Source organism: Myodes glareolus, chromosome 27 (genome assembly GCF_982192425.1).
Source record: "Myodes glareolus chromosome 27, mMyoGla1.1, whole genome shotgun sequence".
Classification (NCBI taxonomy): Eukaryota; Metazoa; Chordata; class Mammalia; order Rodentia; family Cricetidae; genus Myodes; species Myodes glareolus.
Genome location: NC_142052.1, coordinates 12,025,305 through 12,046,467, shown reverse-complemented (window position 1 = coordinate 12,046,467; position 21,163 = coordinate 12,025,305). Strand labels below are relative to the sequence as shown.

General features: G+C 41.8%; 1 protein-coding gene across 20 annotated transcripts in view; it reads right to left on the bottom strand.

Moving 5' to 3' along the window:
• The window catches only part of Adam22 (ADAM metallopeptidase domain 22), a 218,330-nt gene extending 201,138 nt beyond the window's left edge, over positions 1–17,192 (bottom strand). For 5 of the 20 annotated variants that reach the window (XM_048433608.3, XM_085684025.2, XM_085684036.2 and 2 more), the window contains exons 1-2: positions 16,868–17,190; positions 16,277–16,437 (exon numbers count right to left, since the gene is read on the bottom strand). In XM_048433608.3, the coding sequence (XP_048289565.3) occupies positions 16,277–16,437; positions 16,868–16,946 (240 nt within the window). In that variant the 5' untranslated portion in view covers positions 16,947–17,190. Of the gene's footprint in view, positions 1–16,276; positions 16,438–16,867 lie in introns of all 20 variants that reach the window. The other 15 variants (XM_085684024.2, XM_048433609.3, XM_085684028.2 and 12 more) reach the window with 8 other exon arrangements.
• Between the last annotated feature and the right edge of the window lie 3,971 nt (positions 17,193–21,163).

Here is a 21,163-nt window from a genome sequence, read left to right as displayed (position 1 = left end):
CACTCTCTGCAGGACAGGGAGAGGCTGGACGGCTGAGTTTTGGGGAGCCTCAAAGAGTTATGGGATTCATTCTTCCACTATGAAATTAATTGATGAGTCTACTTTTTAAAAGGGGCTTTTTATCTACCTGTTCATTTTTGGGGTGGTAGCGATTGAATACTGGGCCCTGGACACACTGGACACACACACTCTCCCACTAAGCTACGCCCCTGCTAAAGCTCTTTGGCTTCTCAACTCCTGTTTCAGTCTGCTCCAATGCTGAATCATCTTGTGTTCCATCTTAGACAGCTAATAAAAGTGTCTTAACGCAATTTGTGTCTACTTCCTCCCTTGGTGAAACAGAAGATGTTCGAAGGTGAGTTGGAAGTATCCTTCTCATCTTTTATGCACAGTAAAAAGTCTATGCTATTTAGTAAGCTCTCACAGCACGTTGGCCCTGCAAAGTCTACAAGCACAAAAAGGGAAGCTTATTTCCGTGCATGCATTAGCCATAAAATGTAAGTATATTTAAGAGCACAAAAAATAACATGACTACACAGAGAAGAACCCACATGCATTATGCTGTGAAACTGTGGGACAAGAAGGGGCCTGGGGTACATCCAGAGACCCCAGGGAGCCTCTACCTGGTCTTCCTTGGTGAGATTATCCAGTAGGGATGGGACAAAAATAGGTCTAGAGCTAAGAATTATTCCGAATGCCATCCCCAGGCACAGATAAGGATAATCACAGATAACATTCTCCAGTAAGACTTTTCCTGCTAGCTGTGGTGGCACAACTATATTCCCAAGAGTCAGCAAGTAGAAGCAGGAGAATCGACAAAAGATTTGAGTCCAGCCTAGGTTGTGAGTTCCAGGTTAACCAGGGCTAAATATCAAGGACCTATCACAAACCAAAACAATGATTTTCCCATCTGACCTTCTCCGTGTGTGTGTGTGTGTGTGTGTGTGTGTGTGTGTGTGTGTGAGTTTGTCTCCTTGCTTGTTTATTTGCTTTGGAGACAGTCTTACTCTTTAGTTCTTCTGACCCAGAACTCTACAAGTAGATCAGACTGGCCTTGAACTCACGGAGACCTGCCCACTTTGGCCTCCTGAGGACTAGGATTAAAGGTTGTGCCACCACGCCTGGCAAGCTCCACCCTCTTGCTACTGACAGACACATTTAAGCCTTGGAGTCATGCTACCGGTGATCCTACTAGAATGCTCCTCTTGGATGCCTGCAGATTCATTTCTCACCTTCCAAGGAGGTCTTCTCCGGGGACTCATAGAGCAAGCACCCTACTAACAATTACAATATGAGGGCTAAGCGTTACTGCACTGATAGACTGCTGGCCTAACATGCACAAGCCCTAAAGTCAATCTCCAACACTGAAAAAGAAATCACAGCCTATGCCTTCGTGCTACTCGGCCATCCCAAGACTATAAACTCCCCACTGCCATGCTGTTTTCTTCCCATAGCACTTCCTATTAGCTAATACACCTGCTAAAATATGGACCTCAAAATAAAGATAAAAGTAGTCGCTGACATAATCCAAGGGCCTGGAACAGTTCTTGCCATATAGTACATCCTCAGTCAGTATCAATGAAGTGAATTAAATGGATGTCAGTTTACATACCAAGTCATAAAAAGTAGTTATCACACACTTGCACACAGACATGTGCAAACATACATGCATATGTTATCGTGAAATAACAGAATCAATGGCACATGGCTCTGTTCCCAGCATTCAGGAAGCCTGAGGTCAGCCTGCGTGATAAAGCAAGCACTAGGCTAGTCAAGGAAACATGGCAAGACCTTGTCAAAAAAAAAAAAAAAAAAAAAAAAAAAAACACTACAGAGCTGTCAAGTTAAAACTTTGTACAAAAAGGAAGAAGATTTCGAGTCCAGACCATACTTTCCAATCTCAGTTCTCATATTTTTCAAGGATGGAAGGAGAAAGAGACAAAAAGGATCTGCAGTTCTGGTGACAATGCACTGCAGAGCAGGGACTTAAGAAGCTGTGGTTAAGGCTCAGACATAACTGACACCCCCAACCACAGGGGAGAGAAGTGCACAGTAAGCAAGTCATGTCTCCCTTCACGAGAAATGCAAGAACAAAACGTGACCCAAAGGCCTCACAGAGATGAAACATCCCATCACACACACACACACACACACACACACACACACACTGCATGCACGCACACAAAGGCACACACACCAGTACAGCCCCAGTAACAATCCTAGGCACATTTAGAGCCTTCTTCCTGAACCCTTTCTGTCATGAACATATGAGGCTCAAAGGAAAGCATACGGGCTTTTCCTAACCTAATTATTTCCTAAGGGAAACAACACAAACAATTTACCCTGAAATAACAGATTTTGGAAAGAATGCTTGTGGAGAACTGTTAGAAATCTGGGAACACATGGTTGATTGATTAAGTGTTGAAATATTTATTAAATAAAAGAATCCATGGCAAGAAAATGGAACTGGTTCAGTTAAGCTGAAGACGGCATCCAACAGTGGCCCGGAGTCCTGTCGATAAGAACCTGAGCTGAGGAATGAAGATCTAGCGAGCATGCAACAGCACCCATGGGTGCTGCTGTGATAAAAGCCAGGGAGTCTCACCCCATAAAGAGAAAAACAACACACTGAAAATGACTGCAAGCTTACTAAAAGCTATATTTAAAAAAAAAAGATTAAATTACACATTTAAAATGGGAATTTCTATGGCATAGGAATTGTTTAACTGCAAAGTTATTATATAGATGGATAGACAGACAGATAGATAGATAGATACATACATACATACATACATACATACATACATACATTCATACATGATAGATAGATAGATGAATGATAGATAGATGATAGACAGATACATACATACATGATAGACAGACAGACAGACAGATACATAGATAGATAGATAGATGATAGATAGATGATAGACAGACAGACAGACAGACAGATGAAAGAAAACTTCAGCGACTGGGGCAGAGCACAGCAGTAGAATGCCCAGGATAACTCCTATCCCACCTACCCCCTCCCGCACCCAGTGTTGCAATTTGGGCTTTCTCTAATAAGGAAAAAGCTATAAAATCACCATAATGTATCATGACTAGCAGTTTTGGGAAACATGAAATAGAACATGGAAAAACAAGAAACACCCTACTGCTTGTAGCAAGGTTTAATGACACACATTTTGCTCTGTGGAATGCTCAGATTTCCACATGTGCACCCGAAATCTTTTATGTATCATCACTACTCATAATGAAAGGATTTAATTAATACAAATGTTTACCAAGACAATGAATAAATAATTACCACACGGCAACAAAAAGAAACAAAGTATTCAAGCTATAACCTGGATCAATGTTGAAAAAAGTGAAGTCTATCTGAAGTATCTAGAATAGGCAAATCTATAGAGACAAAAAGTTGTTTTAAAGGGGGCCAAGGAGATGGCTCAGCAGGTAAAGGTACCTCCCACCAAGGTTGATGACCTGAGTTTGATCCTCAAGACCCACACGGAGGTACAGCATGGCACACACGTGCCTACACAACTCTACACAGACAGGGTGTAAATATATATGTACACATACTATTTATAAGTAAAATAAGCATTGTTTTGTTTCTGAGATTATCAAAGTTTACCTGAAGTCATAGAGACAGCTGAGAAGTTTATTTCTTCAGAATGGTGTTGGACTTCATCCTTTAATATGATATATTCTCTGTACAAATCCCAAATCTCTCTTCTACTTTAACTTTATTCTCAGATACTGTGTTACACTACACTATAAACACAGGAAACTACTTAGACTACAGTATTGTCCTCTATTGGTTCTTTTCCAGAATTAAACTAGTATGTGCAGCTCTTTAAGAAACATGAAGATCTCCTGGTGTGCCACGTGGGTAGCCACCTCATATACTTAAAAATAGTAAAACATCTTGAATTTGCACTCATCACTAATATTAAAGTAAGTTAGGCCAGAATAGTGCTTCCCACCTGTAACACTGGTACAGGTGTGGAGACAAGGACAAGAGACTTGAGAGTTCAAAACCAGCTTGCGCAGCATAGCAAGCACTCCAAGAATAAAAGGCAGCTGGAGAGATGCACTGATGGCTCAGAAACTAAAGGTGTCTGCCCCCAAGCCTGCGGACCCATGCTCTATCCCCGGGACCAACATAATAGAAGGAGAGAAGTGTTTCCCACAGTTTTCATCACATGTTTGTACACACACACACACACTAATTAAATGTTCTTTAAAAGTCTATTACAGAGTTGATAAAGAATTAATTTATATATTATTACTAAATTTCATAGTATGCCTGCATCTTATACATAGTTGAACTACTTATCGCATATGACTAATTAATGTTAAAGCATACAACTCATTAGTATCAAATAACACATTTTCATAAAAGAGAGAGAAATTAGAAAAAGTTAAAACAAAATATTAAGACAGGAATTATAGGGGCTTAGCTCCAAGAAAAAATTAAGTAGGGCCTTAGTTTAAAAGTGCAGTTAAAAATTAAAGAATATCTAAACTATTTGGAGAAATCCTCACCTGAATATGTCCCATGAACTCAAACCTATCAAGAATGCTATATGACACTCTTGCAAAAGACGCACAACATTGTCTAAAAAAAAAAAAAAAAAATGCTGCTCCTAGCAGCAAATGACAAAGTCTGGTGAATAAATCCAGACGCAGAGGTTAAATGGCTTGAATTTATTTTCGCTGGGAGAAACATGGCTATAAACTGACGTGAGTGACTGTGCCCCAGTGATCAAGGTGTCTGTGACACAGCAAGACAGTTTTATGTGGTGGAATGGTGTTAGGGTCCGAGAGAAGCCCCCAAAGAAGATCAAGAACCATGTACGCAATGACAAGAGTGCTTTATTAATTCCAATGTTGGGGTGGCACGTGGCGATCCCCAAAGGTCACAGGCTCCTTTTAAGCGAGTTAGGGGAATTCCAGAGAGGAGGGATTAATCTGGGGCTGATTGGTGGCGGAGAGATTAGTATGGGAGCTGATGGTGGAAGGTCCTAGTGGTTAGCGTAGGGAAGGCTATCTTAAGTTATCTGGAGACTGGGGGCATCTGCTGAGCCAGGAAAGGGGCTTTGGGGCCTGCTGAGTCAGCAGAAGGGGTCGTGGGGTGCTGCTGAGCTAGCATAAGGCTGTGCTTTTTCTGAGGACTGTCTGTTTAGCTCTGCCCCGTTTTAGTGAACCAAAACTAAGGCTTAGATTTCTGTCAGGCTACTAGGGGAGCCCGGTCAACCCCCAGCCCCCAGTTCTCTCAATATCAGTGAGCTCACAATGGTCCAAGTTCCTGCCACTCCCTCTGTCCCCTGTCCCCTTGGTACCATGACTCTGACTTTTCTGGGAAGCTCTGCCTTGGGGTCTAAGCAAGGATTCTGATTTCAGTCCACAGGGTCACTGTGCAGACATCGAGAAAATCAGAGGCTGTGCTGGGGCAACAGCAATACTTGTGGGAGAGGAAGGAGAGAAGGCAGAGAGTAGGCATGAATATGGGAGGAGGCCCAGGACCCTCTGCCACGTCCTGACTAAAAACTTGGGAATATCTACTGGGAAGATATTTAAATCTTTGAGACAGAAAATTATGACAAAAACAGACTAAAAACATTTACTGAGCACCTAATGGTGAGGTACCATGCTGAGCATCAGGCAGACAATGGTAACTATAAACGAGCAAGTGTGCGATCAAGAAATCTCACAGATTTACTGTCTCACAGAAATAACTTCACACAGGTATCAGTGTCTGGATCCCCTCCACGGCACACACATAAGTACACACAATTCTATGCCAAGTCTGAGGCAGGTTTGACTCTGAGTGCCATATAATATGCTTCGTCGTTCCTTTACACTGAATAGGCACTCTGCAGCATCATGGCACAGGTTCACCCTCCTGCAGCAATGGGTCCCTGTTCTGGCCCACGACCTTCGACATGTCATGCTCAGCCAAGACAGAGTGGGAATGAACACATGAAGCTGGAAGCCGGGACCGCAAGAGCAAGGAGAATCAAGACAATGACGTCGGGAAGGAGAGTTTCAGCACTGAGGAGCCAAATGGATGCTCTGATACACACACACACACACACACACACACACACACTGTGAAGAAAATGAATGAGAGCCAACTTAAGTGGAATCTAAGATAAAAGCACTGGGGGTGTGAGGGGGGAAATCACACAAAATACTATTGATCAGTAAGTAGTGAAAAGAAGAGCTTGTTGATCTATAACACAGTTCTAAATCCCAAACATAAGTAAAGTTCGGTGTTAGATAGCACCATCACTAAATGCAAGCAACCTTCCAGAGGCCTGTGTTTGTTGCTAAGAGAAAAAGCGGTGCTTGACAGAAAGATGAAGAAAAACAAAATACACCAAAGGTTACAGAGAAGCATGTCCTGGGGTCACGGGAGAGTGGGGGAGTTTACAGACAGGTCACCATGAAAGAGATGAAAGCATTACCAACCAGGGAAAGGCCCATAGAACAAAACTTTGGAGCAGAAACACCCAGAGAGGGCCCACAGTGCACGGCATTAGCACTCCTTGTCACATGACTGTCTCCACTCAATGCTGGGGAGGATACAATAAAACAAAGGTCCATACATGCCTTTGCCATATGCTTTTCTATGTAGTTAAGCTAAAAATAAAATATTTTCACCCCATTCAACCCATACAACTGCAAACTTCAAGATGTCATCATTGGAACATTTGAACCCATTAATCAATACTCTCAAACATGTTTCATACCAAACTGATTAAGGTATAAAGTAATCAAACTTCTTCTTCATCCAGAGCTATATCAACCCTGTGCTAATCTTACCTCAGGAATTCAATGTCAGTGCTTCTGCCAGTTTCTCCCTGGTAGCTCGGTGACAGTCAACATTTGCTCTACACTGTGCTTAAAACAGTCTTAGCTCTAGTGGCTCACCCAGTCAGAAACAGCAGCTTCAGTGAGAGCAGTAGACACATCATGGATTTCCACAACGTCTCACCCAATCAATAGCCATCCAACTTAAATCATCTTTTATGAGAAAGCAGTGATCTATTTATAGGTAAGCCAGAAACGGGATCATAAATGTGGTAAATGCTGATTTGGGTTCAGAATCCAAACTTTTATCATCTTTGGTAATGTTTTAGTTTCTACCAACATCAATAAAAATTCTTACCATGAACCATGACTTAATTATCAGCATCCTGGAAGCTCCGAAAATGAGTTGTTCAAAACACCCACGGTTCTTATTAAATATTTTTCTCAAGTTTTCTGCAACACATTTCAAAGTACTGACTACAGCTAAGTTGCAGGAAACGCCGAAATCCCCTTGAAAATAACTCAGCAAGTAAGGCAAACGATTAAGAACAATTCTTCATCTCAATGATTGTTTATCTTCTAAACTCAACTCTACACAGACTCATTCACTGAACATTCAATTAACAAGCATCGCATATCACTCAAAATCAACTCATTTTACACAAACTAGCTATAATTTTTAGAGGAAAAAAAAATCCCTGCACGAGTCAGGAAACCAGCTTTTAACTGGGTGACATCTCCTGACCCAGATGGGGCCCAGTGCAATAGTCTCAATTACATAACGGGGAGAAGGAAGCATGGGCTCCTGAAGGTGTTTAAGCCCTTTCCCACAACCCCAAGGAACATTAAAAAGACCCACCAAGAATAAAAAGGAAGAGAAGAAAGGGAAAGAGGAAAAAAGACAAAGAGGAAGAAAGAAGTAAGTGGGAGGTGGGCAAGATGGGAGAAAGGAAAAAGAAAGAAAGAGAAAGGGAATGGGGGAGAATCATTCTGGCAGAACCACAAACTCAGTCCTCACGGGGAACAGAAGCACACCCGGGGCCGTCAGAGCAAACCTGGCTAAACGCAGGCTCCTGTTTGCTAAACACAAACTTTAGAATCAAAATCAATGTCAGTCACTAAAATGCCAATGGCTGAGGCTAAAAGTGTTTCAGACTTTCCCAGGCAGCCCTGCCTAAGCTGAGTCAGGAGGATGCTGGGTCGTTCTCCTGCAATGGGCCCAGTCTCTTCTCTGTAGCGGATCTGTGGTGTCCCTGAGCCTCACCTTCTCCCCCACCCTTACTCAAAGTCCACTCCTGCCCACATTTGGATGATCTTAGGTCACTTGTTTAGCCAGCTGTCTCCTCCCTATTCCTCCAGGCTACCATAAATTAATAAAGCCAGACTATGTGTTAATAAAGCCAGACTATGTGTAGCTTTGACTGTCACTTGTACCTGCTGAAGATCCACAATTATGTTTCTAAGAGATCCCTGGCAGGACACTAGTCTAAGTGCATCAAAAACACACCAGGGGATTGAAGGAAATCTGCAGAACAAGGTTGTGTGAAGGAGCTGCTCCTCTCCTTCTTCCAGGGAAAGGGGAAACTGTAGAGGAAGGTTTAATCAACACCAGGAACTGCCTATCAGTTCAGTACAGCCCCAGCATGCTAATGCTGCCAGTGCGGGAGAAAGCCCACCTAGTGAGAAGAAGAAGGGGGGGAGGGGGAAGAGGAGGAGGAGGAGGAGGAGAGAGGGAGGAGGGGAGGAGGAGGAGGAGGTGAGAGGGAAGAGGGGAGGAGGAGGAGGAGAAGGGAGGGAGGAGGGGGAGGAGGAAGGAGGAGGAAGAGGAGAAGGAGGGGAAGAGGAGAAAAAAGGAGGAGGAAGGGAAAGGAGGAGGAGGAGGAGAGGAGGCAAACCAACAACCAGTGATAAAGCTATCCACACCAGGCAGTGTCACACTGAGGGGCAATCCAATAAAAGTGCCAGCCCTAAGTTCTACCACCATGGGTAGAACACTATAAAGTCATCTGTGAAAGCAGCACACTACAGGCCTAGATTCAGAAAGCAATCTTCACAGCTATCTAGGGATCTCTGTTCGAAACAACAGAAATGAAAAGGCAGCATCAGCTAAGAAGTAAAATGACCTGGTGCAACATTAACTTTTTAATAAAAGAAAAAAAAACATATTTATTTAACCTGCCCAACAGATTCTGGGGCAAAGGGAATGACTAAATTCTAAACTCCCTCTCTTTCCTATTAGAACTGCTGGTATTTCTGAATCATGATACAGAATTTTTAATTTTGTTTTCAAAATCCAGTTGTCTTGGAGAAGACAAAACAGATTTTTATCTTAAAAAAAACTAAAGTCAAGAGTGAAGGACAATAGAAGCCTAAATCCGTTTTGATGTTAAGTATTTGTTTAAATACAAGTAATTTTTAGTTATATGTAAAATAATTACAAGTTATCAAGAAAGGAGATCTATAAGGGTCAGGAGTTTCTTAAAGAATTAATGTTGGTATATTTTAACACAGATATATGAGAAATCCATGAAAAATTAGTAACGGAAACTTTATAAAACACTACTTTGCCTTTTTAACACTTCCTTTCAGAATTATTTCCCCATTTTACCCTCTATTAAGCTATAAGACCATGGAAAAACTAATCAACTCAACTACAAAGTGCGTATAATAGCATCAACCTCATCATTAAAAATAATGGATATAAATCACTCATCACAGTGCTTAGGGCACATGGCCTGTGTTTGGAAAACTGAGCTCCTGTATTTTCAACTTTCTTCAAATGGTTTTCAGCCTAGTACTTTCATTACCAAAATAAACACATCCAACCAGATGCTCACAGAACTCATCATTTTGGTTATTATGTATCTGTTTTATATGAACCATTTGGCATTTGAAACCCTTAAGTTACTGGTCCCATATGGACACAAGAGATATGCCATATCTTTCCTTTTATGGGGAATAAATGAATATAGATCTCTGTTTAGCATTTAATGTCTCTGTCAGCAAAACTCTGGCAACAAGGCATATATAATTCTGATGTTGACTACTGAATACCAAGAGTGGATCTACAATGAAAGACAGTACAGTGGAGCTGAAGTTTCCAAGTTCAAATCCCCTCTTAGCTTCTTTAAAGATGACAAGTTATGACTGGACTTCGGTGAAGGTAATGTCCATCACACATGAAGAAGCTGTGTGAAGGTAATGTACATCACACATGAAGAGTTGACACATAAAAAGTAACCACAAAATTACAAAATTACCAAATATTAGATATTTTATAAGATAGTACACAGAGTACACTTCCTGCTTCCTGCCACTCTTCCCCACCCTCTCTTTTTCTCCCTCATTCACTTAGATGAGCATCTGCTTTCCCGGTGATAAACGTGGCCCAGACACATCCACTGCAGCTGTGCAGTGATGTCCGCGTTACACATTCCTTTCTCAGTGAGTCGGGAGACAAAGAGCAGCTCTCTCGCTCTCTCTCTCAAATGGGCTCTAGAACAATCAGAGGAACACTTGGCATGTTTTGCAGTAGGAGAAAGCAAACAGAACGAAGAACACTTCAGAAACTCATGTGCTCTTAGAGCCATTCGTGCTTGCTCTCTATACAGCTGTGAAGAAATGGCCCAAAACTGGCTCCTTTGTGCACAGTAAAATAATTTCGAGGAATTGTATAGATAGCTATATGTAGATCTGAATATACACATACAATACACACACACACACACACACACACACACACACACACACAGATTGGGCTATCAAAGATAAGAAGCACAATGCCTGAATTAGGTCTCTCCTGTCACCAAGGATTCTATTTCTACATTTATATAAGTTTGAATGGAGATTTAAAGGAAAGCCTGCACAGCAAACAGTGATGCTTGATGCCAAGCCTGGTGACCTGAGCTCAATTCCCAGAACTTACATGATGAAATATAGTAGGAGGCCAATATACGTTCCCAGCTGCTTAGACCCGAAATACTCACACAGAAATTGTATTAATTAAATCACCGCTTGGCCCATTAGCTCTAATTCCTTATTGGCTAGCACTTACATCTTAATTTAACCCATTTCTATTAATCTGTGTATCACCACGAGGCTGTGGCTTCCTATGTCTCTGGCGGGACTACACGGCTTCTCACTGACTCCACCTTCCTTTTCCCAGCATTCAGTTTAGTTTTCCTGGCCTAGCTAAGTTCTGCCCTATCAACAGGCCAAGGCAGTTTCTCTATTAACCAATGGCATTCACACTATATAGAAGGAAATACCACATCAGTGAAAGCAGAGAAATGACTGTTATATGTTGCCCTCTGACCTTTACATGTGTGCTGGGATATTCATATGTATACATACACACACACACACACACACACACACACACACACACACAAAACAGGTAGGTAGGTAGGTAGATAGATAGATAGATAGAATAGAGATAGATAGATAGATAGATAGATAGATAGATAGATAGATAGATAGATAGAGGATGGATGGATGGATGGATGGATAGAAAATTAGAAGAAGCTTATTTTTAACTATTTAAGGGATATTATGATTTTGATTTTACTTTAACCACTGTCACTGGTAGGTAAACAAAAATGCACTGCGAAGCATCTCTTTCCTGCTGCTTACAGTCAAACTTTACTACTACTGAGCTACTTACTATAACAAATGCACATTTTTAAAAAGATATCTGTGCTATCCTGGCAAACTACCACCAGAGCTGCACCTCCTAGGAGCCCCTTCCCACTGGGGAAGCTGTGCTGCAACAACGGACAGTCAAGCTGACTCAGAGCCCCAGATGCAGCAACATAATGTAAGGACAGCTCACGCATACGATAACAGACGCATAAACATTCACAAGAAATAGAGCACACCTTTGCTGCCATCTTGCCTTCATTTTGCTTTTTTTTCCCCACTCACCAGTGGTTATAAAACTGTGGAATTTTAGATCCACACTCTTATTGCCACATGACAATCCCTTAAAAAGAAACAACACTTTGTAGAAGATCAGACAAGAAACATGGACAACAAACATTTCTGATAGGAGAAATTATGTTGTATACAGAAATATGAAACTACTTGATTTAAAATAAATAACAGAATGTATAGGTAACTGTGTAAAAAAAAACAAGCTATCAAATAACCCATTTCTGAAGATATAGTAAATGTATGACGTTTAGCTTGCAGAAAGAGCAATCATTAATAAGCATATTCTAAATAACAACTACAGGGTTATCAATACTACACCATCAGTAAAAATCAGTAGATGATACCTTATACAAATTGGTAAAAAAAAATGTAAATTTTACGTTACTATCCACAAACATGCAGTTCTTTTAGCATAAATACTATTGCAACAGAAGAAAAAAAGACTCAATATTTTGAATATCCTAGAGCTATTTTCCAAGCTTGAAACTACTTCATATTTGACAACCCCAAAGACAGCAAGGTTATCCACAAACAATTATAACTATTTTGACTATAATTTCTAGTATTTTCTGGCATAATAAGCTTCTACATGGACTGATCCTCCCACTTCCAATATGAATTAGCATGCAATGGAGTAACTCATGCAATAAACAAAAACTTCACAATGTGGATTTGGAGCAACAAAGCCATCATTTCACACTAAACTGCCATCATTCAACCAGAAGCAAAATAAAGTTTCTTCTAAAATAAAAGCATAATATTCCCATGTATGGATGAAAGCTGAAACAAGTTCACATCAATACTCAAAGAAGCCTGATACTCACGGAGCCTTTGTGAGTTTAAAGACTACATAACCGACGACCATCCCTTGGGTAGTTGCTTGTCAAGTAAGAAGCAATTTCTGAACTAATTTAAGTGGCCTATAAGCGCTCTCTTTCTAAGGCTATTCGGTTTCACTGCATTATGTAAAACATGAGTAATTTGGAATTTCAGGGAATGTGTTAAATTCAGGTAATCAGGGCATCATTTGCATTCAAATGACGTCATAAAATTTCTGAACAGTCTTCCAGCTGTGCAAGGGAGCTACCGCTACTTAAGGGACTCTGAGACTCACTGTGTGCCCAGCATGGGTCTGGGTGCTCTGTCATTGCTACTCAGGCACAGTGTTTTCAGGACGTTTGGGAGCTCAGTCCCCTGTAGCTCAACGGTAAGTACTAGCATTTATCAGTGAATAAAAATGAATAATTAAGCTGGCTCACTCTTAGGGACTACAAGGATTCTTCTGTGACCTTACGACTAGAACATAGGATCATGAGTTTAGCCAGCTAATCCTTCTTGCTAAAACGCTTACACAGCCTGCTGAACCAAATCCCAACTCACCAGAAAGTCAAGAACTTGGGCAGCAGCTAGAAGCCACACTCCTTTCCTTTCCACACTGGTCCCCCCAGATCTCAGCTTCAGCCAACAAAGACAAGTCCCGACTTCCATGGGGCTCTGTATGTGCTGTCCCTTCGGCTAGACATGCCCACTCCCTCTCTGTCATCTAGCCAATTTTTTGAACTCATTCTCAAAACACAGATCAGACAGCGCCTCCTGGGAGAGCCCCCTGAGTGCTGGAGGGGTTAAGTGCTGGGCTTTCACTTTTTCCACAGCAGTCTGTGATCACCTCAAGACTGAAGGGCAAAGAGTAATCGTTCACACACTCATTCATTCTCCCAGCTGCCTGTAAATCCCTTAAAGGCTAGAAGTGTCTTTTATCTCTAAATCCCCGTGGCCTTGGTTTACTTTAACATGCTAAATATCAAGAGCGCAAATGAGTAAAATCCTTTTAATGAGTCAATAAATGAAACACACACACACACACATGCGCGTGCGTGCCTTATGAGCTCACAGGGAAAAAAATCATCTAAATGTTATTTCTGAAATACAAGGGGAGTTGCTAAAAAAATATGCATGGGTACCTACAATGCCAAAAGTTCTGTCTATTTATCAAATAATAATAACAAGAGCTATATAGAATCAACACATTTTCAGGTTAAATTACAGCTCTCTTGAAACCAGAAATGCCTAGCGGGCAAGAGAAGCCCTGAGTTTCCTTACTGTAGGCCTTGTGTCAGTTCCCCGTGGTGTCCCGCTGCAGTTTAAGGGTCCTGGTTACACTGACTTCCCAGCTGATGCAGACAACACACACTGTCTAGACAACACACACTGTCTGCACCTTTAGAAACCAAGGATAATTTGTCTTAGTTATAAATAGCATTACTTCCATTTCAGACTTGAATTAATAATCTATGTATGCTGCTTAATATAAATTCTACCAAGTCATTTACGGCACATCAAACAATAGTCTCATTCTCCCAGTTGTGACGTTTACTTCTGAAGGGCCTATGGTATGTATCTTCTGCCCCAGTGGAGAGGGCTATGAGTCAAAACATCTCAGAAGTGGTATCCTAGAAACACTGAGAGAGAAATAAGAATAGCCTGTTTTTCAAACTTACTGGTCTTTTACCAGCATAGAGAAGAGGAAGGCACTGGGGCCATGGTCAGCATGAGGCAGAGGCTCTGCCGGCATAGAGAAGGGGTAGGCACTCGGGCATGATCACAGGAGGCAGAGACCGGAGTTCCAGAGTCTGCTCCTTCGCTTCCTCCTCCTGCATCTCTGACTCTGTCTGTCTTTCCTTTCCTCTCCTAATTCTCTAGGACTTGTTTTAGCAAACCACCTACATCAGCAAAATCCAGACCATGGAAACTCTATAGAGAATGGATGACCTCGTGTCTTAATAAATAAATTACAAAAAAAATTAAAAATAAAAAATAGAGGAATGGGTGGAAGGAACTATGTGATAAAAGAGACTAAAATAAACTAAGTGTGTACTTTATTTCACCTCTGGCTCAAAATGAGAAAAAATATGCATATAAACTATACACATAGAAACATATTTTTGAGACAGGTGAAAGTTATTCTGAAAGAATGGTTGCTTTACAGTATTAACGAATCTTATTTTTAACATGAAAATTCAGGGTTACATTTTTCTAAACAACCCTTACCTTTCAGACTTTAACTACTGAAAATTTTAATAAATAATATGTCATTTGCTTCAAAGTCATACAGAAAGGGCAAGAAGAATAGTAGGAGACAGACAAAGGAAGATAGCCTGTAAGTTCCCAATCACTGAAGCCAGAATTCATTATAATCCTCAGTCTAGTGTCTGGATTTTTTAGTAAAAGGCTACAAACGAACATCAAGACTATTGCTTCACAGGAATAATATTTATTAACTGAAAAATAAAACACAGGTTCCCTGCTTATACAGCTTTTCCATGGAAACAAGTCAAAATAAAAAGAAACAGAAGCAGCTGGCAAACACTGATTCGGATAACAAACTCCTTCGTAAAGGGCTGGGCATCCAAGGTTTTCTACTACAATAATCTAACTTCAGAGGATGCTACAAGTAACCCTGAATTCCTACCTATGTCAAAACTTTAGTGAAGTCAATTATTTGGCTGCAAATCTAGACAAATATTTTTTCAGACTGTACATATCACACATGTGAATAACCAAGCACATTAACACATTACAGTTATGTTAGTGTCGCGTGCATGGACGATCGGAAAATGTCCAGCAAGCACATTAACACATTACAGTTATGTTAGTGTCGCGTGCATGGACGATCGGAAAATGTCCAGCTTGTCTTCAGTAACGTTTACAACAATCTTCAACTACGTGAGCTCCACATGCACTTGCAGATCAATGTCAGGTTGGTGCGTGCAAACAGAAAAAAACCCTTTCATGGTTCCAAAAATATTGGCTAGAATTAGCCAGTAACTTCAAAATGATTTTCAAACATATCTATAGATGTTTGGTATTGATTTAAATGCAGGTACATTAGTTTGATTAATTTAATGCAATAAATTAGGGGTTTTTTTTTAACAAATTAAGTGCTCGATAACAATACAGCCCTAATTACAACGGTGAAAAAGTAGGGAGGACCAGTTTATAGAAGTCAGGAGTGGATAGGCATATCTCTGGTGTTCACAAAGTAAGGGAGCAGGCTATTTTGCAGTGTAGTTTATTTTTGCTTGGGTTTCTTAGGGATGCCTAGTTTCCTTCTTCTCCCTTCTTTCTGCGTATCTTGTGTTATAAAGCCTTCTCTCGCAGTTAAAACAACGAAGATGATGATGCAATCCTACCCAAACAGAATGTCCTCCTACCCCGTGCAGTTTCGCTTGAGTAAGGAGATGGGGTCTTGGCCTCTAGCCCCTTGCTCCTTGCTCAGGTTACTGGGCTACTAGGAACATCCACCGCCACCCCCTCCAAACAGCCCCCGCCCCTTCTGTAAAACCCTGGGCCTGTGCTTCTTTGGGTTCCTTTTTTCTCTGTCTCCTTTTCTCCTCCTTCTTGCACCAGGAGCATCATGCATGAGTCGCATTAGGGCTGTGCTCTTTTCACCCTATGCACCACGTCTCCAGGGCAACCCTAAGCAAACATGGGGTCGTGCGGCTGCGCCACGGACCACCTCCCTCACCTGCTGGCCGCTAGGGTGGCCCCGCACCCGCGTGTTGAGCCGGTCGTGCCAAGTTTCGTCCTCGCCGCCCAAGCGGTAGATGAGGCGCAGTGGCACGATGCTCTGGCGCTCCAGGAAGCGGTTTTCGTCCCTCCTCTCCAGCTCCCTCAGTGAGGCGTCTCCTTGCAGGCAGGCAGAAGGGCAGGCGGGAGTAGAGAGAAATGGCAAATAAATAATAAATAAATAAAGCCCTACGAAAATTCCCCCACCTCCTCCCTCCCGGACCCCATCAGGGAAGGACGCAAAGACACCAGCTGGAGAGCTCTGGACCAGCTCATCTGAGAGCATCCCAGGGCCCAGAAACACGGCACCCGTTTCCCATTCTCCCCATTTTCCTCTTTTTCAAGGAAAAAAAAAAAGGCATTTGACCCCAGATTGTTGGAGCATCCTTGAGCCCCCACACGTTTGCTCCTTTCTCACCGCCCTTCAAAAAATACAAATAGAAAAAAAAATAATAAAAAACCCCCGCGCACTGTGGAAACGCAGATGCGGCTTTTCGGGGGGCCTCAGGGTTCCAAAGAATCCTGGAAGCCCAAGCAGCTGCGAACTTACCTGCCGGACCGCAGCGCGCCAGGGGGCAGGTCCCTAAGACGCAGAGCAGCCAGAAGGACGCGGCCGCCACTGCCTGCATGGTGGCGGCGCTCAGCTGCTCGCGTCCCGGCCACGGGCTCCGGCTCCCCGCCGCCCCTTCCCGGCCCGCGCCGCTGCCGCTGCCGCAGCCGCCGCTGCCTCAGTGCTGCATTGTGCCTCGCGGGCGCTTCGGTGGCGGGGGCAGCGATCGAGCGCCGCATCGGGCGCCAGGCTGTAGCTAAGTGGCTTCTAGCGCCTCCCACTTCATCCCCAGGCGGAGGCCGGGGCGGGCGGCCAGCACGGCAGGGAGCGGAGCCGGGTGCGCAGCGGGCCTGGTGCACTTGCACCCCCCGAACCCCCCCCCCACCCTCCGCCGCACCCGGCCGCTCGCACCAGAGTAGCTGGGAAATGTAGTTCCCTCCTCGCATCTCGCTGGTCTCCACAGCGACGCGGCCGTCGCCACCCGGGGACTGCAGACCCTAGGAAGGAAAAGCACTTAGGAGGGGTGAGGGACACCACCTTGCACGGTCGCAGCAGCGGGAATTATCCCCCAGCGACCACAAAGAACAGCATTGTTGTTCACGAGTTAGTTTTGCTTGAGTTACCAAGCGACCATACCCTGCGTGTATGGTGCATGGCAAGCCAGTCGTTCCACAGATATGAACTGAGGGCCTACTATGTGCCAGGTGGTTACAATGATAAAGAACCTGAGTGTGAGTCACCCGCTCTCAGACGCAATTAAGAAAGGCTGTTTTGGTGAGACTTTGAGCAAAGGGTTAAATGCTTTTGTTTTCTGTATTTTGCAGTCCAGGTGTGTCTGTGCACCGTGAGTGTGCAGTACTGTTGGCAACCAGAAGAGAGGCTTGAGTTTCTGGGACTAGAATTACAGAAAGTCCTGTCTGTTCTGGGAATCCAACCCATGTTCCTCTGGAGGAACAGCCAGTATTTTTAACCCCTGAGCCATGTCTCCATCCGCAGGCCATTTTTTTTTAAATGGCTTTTAACTTCATTTTATTTTTGAATACCTAGAGGAGGGCTGTGAACCCAATTCCAGGAGAATCAGAAGACACCTGCCAAAGCGCTAGGCAGACATGTGAAGTGTGAATAAGCTGGATTCTCGGTGGTTTGTTTGCCTCCTCCAATACCTGCCAGCCTCAACCGCGTACAGAAGACAGACAGGGGAACTGACTTTCTCAGGCTGTCCTACCCCACCCACCTCACTGCAAATGTTAGAGACTCACAGGGATAAAAATAGTAATGATTGTTTACATAATTAGCACTTGCACGTTACAGATTTTGAGATTCACATACACTAGCATTACAGCCTCAGGTCAAAAATCTGAACAGCAGAAAAGAGGAAATTAAGAATTAGATCAAGTAGGCTTCTTCCCAGGGATGGTTCAACATATGTAAGTCAGTAATAATTGTAATCCACCATATAAACAAACTGAAAGACAAAAAAAACACACATGGTCATCTCATCAGATGCAGAAAAGACCTTTGACAAAATCCTACATCTTTTTGTGGTAAGAGTTCTGGAGAGATTAGGGATACAAAGGACATATCTAAACATAATAAAGGCAGTTTATGGCAAGCCATAATCAACATCAAATTAAATGGACAGAAACTCAAAGCAATTCCACTAAACTCAGGAACAAGACAAGACTGTCCACTCTCTCCATACTTGAAGTCTTAACTAGGGCAACAGGCATCTGAAGGAAATCAGGGGGATACAAATTGGAAAGGAAAAAGTCAAAGTATCTTTATTTGCCCATAATATGATAGTATACATAAGTGACTCTAAGAATTCCACCAGAGAACTCCTACAGATAATAAACACTTTCCCCAAAGTAGCAGGACACAAAATTAACTCACAAAAATCGGTAGCCATATCATATACAAACATCAAACTGGCTGAGAAAGAAATCAGGGAAACAATACTTTTCAAAATAACATCAAATAATAGAAAATATCTTGGAGTAACTCTAACCAAGCATGCGAAAGAAAGACTTGAATAATAAAAACATTACATCTTTGAAGAAAGAAATTGAGGAAGATATCAGAAGTTGGAAAGATATCCCATGCTCATGGATTAATAGGATTAATATAGTAAAAATGGCCATCCTACCAAAAGCAATCTACAGATCAACCCCCACCAAAATTCTTCACAGATCTTGAAGGGAAAATCTCCAGGTTCATAAGGAAACATTAAAAAAAAATCAGGATATCAAAATTGCATAACCAAACAATTGCAGGAGATATAACCATCTCTGACCTTGAATTGTACTACAGAGCTATAGTAATATATATAGTCTGTTTTGGGCACAAAAACAGACACGTTAATGAATGAAATCAAACTGAAGACCCACACATAAATAAATGTACACACCTATGAACACCTGATTTTTTTAAAACTAATAAGCCAGAAATACACACTGGAAAAAAAGGCAACATCTTCAACAAATGGTGTTGGTCAAATTGGATGTCATATTTTTGAGAACATGTCATGAAGCATACTGGAATTTCAAAAATGTGTAAGCCTTCAAATCAATAAGATGGTTAAGAATCTTATCTAGCATGCAGTTGTCTACAGCTTGAGCAGGATTTCAAGAGTCTATTAAACCTTAATACACAACATTCTGTAATGACTACAGTAAAGGATAATTAGAGCCTGACGCATGAGAATGTGTTTTGTGTTCTCCCACAGTGTCTTGAGTCCCATTCCTAATCTGGTTCTCTAAGCTAAAGGAACGGGTTGTGTAAGCGTTATAATTATGACATTGCTCTAAACAGAGTACTTACTTCTCACTTTTTTTAGCATGTTTGGAATATATTAAATAATTTCAAAAGTTAAACATATCAGTTTGAGGTAACAAAACTTTAAATACTTTTTTAAGGTCTGTCTAAGGTTGTGTTGCTACAGCAATAAAAGCATAGACTGGGTAACTTAAGTATCAAACATTTAAGGAACTGAGATGTAACAATCCTAGATCTGACTGTTAGCACTACAAAGCAAAACACAGTAACAATGAAAATTTGTCACAGTGCTGGAAGTCAGAAGAAGGAGCTGCAGGACCTGGTGTCAGGTAAGGGCTACTTTCTGCCCCATGGACAGCAGTCACCTTGTCCCTGTCTTTATGAGACACAAATAGAGCAATCCTGTTCTCCCCAACCATCTCTTGCTCCCTTTTGTAATGCAGACATGAATCCAACCATGGAGGTTTCACCTTCATGACCTGATTGTTTCTCAAGGTCCCATCTTCAAATACCATCATAGTGGGGCTTCAATATATTCATTTTGGAGTGATACAATCAGTTATTAGTAGAGGTTAAGATATCTCTCCCATCAGATTTCTAAGTCTGAATTGCTAGACACTTGACATATATGAGAAAACACTAAGAAATGACAAATTATGTTTTCATTAATATATATACAAATTTAAACTTTTGTGTGTATGTGTGTACATCATGGGCACATGTGGAAGCCTGACTTTGAACTTCTGCTCTTCCTGTCTCCCTCTCCTGGGGTTATTATAGGTCATTGTACCCCATCTCTTCATATATGTTTGAATAGAGAGGCCCCTAAGAGAAAAAACAAAGTTTTTGTTGTTTAAAATGTTCATAAACTCATAAGTATATGTGTTTAAAGATGACCACTTGGGATTGTAGTTCATCAGGGTTCTCATCCCTGGAGAAGATTGATTCTCCTCCTCTTAACGGTCAATAGTTGCCTATAGCCTTCACCTGGGGAAGACTCAGTGGACTCAGGAGATTGTACGTGTGTGTGTGTGTGTGTGTGTGAGAGAGAGAGAGAGAGAGAGAGAGAGATAATAATAATTAAAGATGAAAACGTCATGAATTTAAGGGGACACATAGGAGGAAATGGAATGGGGAGAGAGTTGGTTAGAAATTACAATCATAGAGAATTTAGACAACAATGAGGGCACTAAGAGAGACATACATAGATCTAATCTACATGGGAAGTAGAAAAAGACAAGATCTGAGTAACCTGGGAACATTAGGGAGCTTGGGAGAGGGTTTAAAGGGAGGGGAAAGGCAGGGAGGGGAGCAGAGAAAATTGTAGAGCTCAATAAAAATAAAAAAAAAATCAAAGAAAGCAAAATAATCAAAAAATAAATGTTTTAAATATAGTACTCATGTAAGAAATTCTCAAAAATTATTTAAAATAAAATGACAAAAATTTATAAACTTTTGTCTTATTTGAAATATGAGTGAACATTATGAGAAAAGAGAAACACATAAATATTCATTTGTATT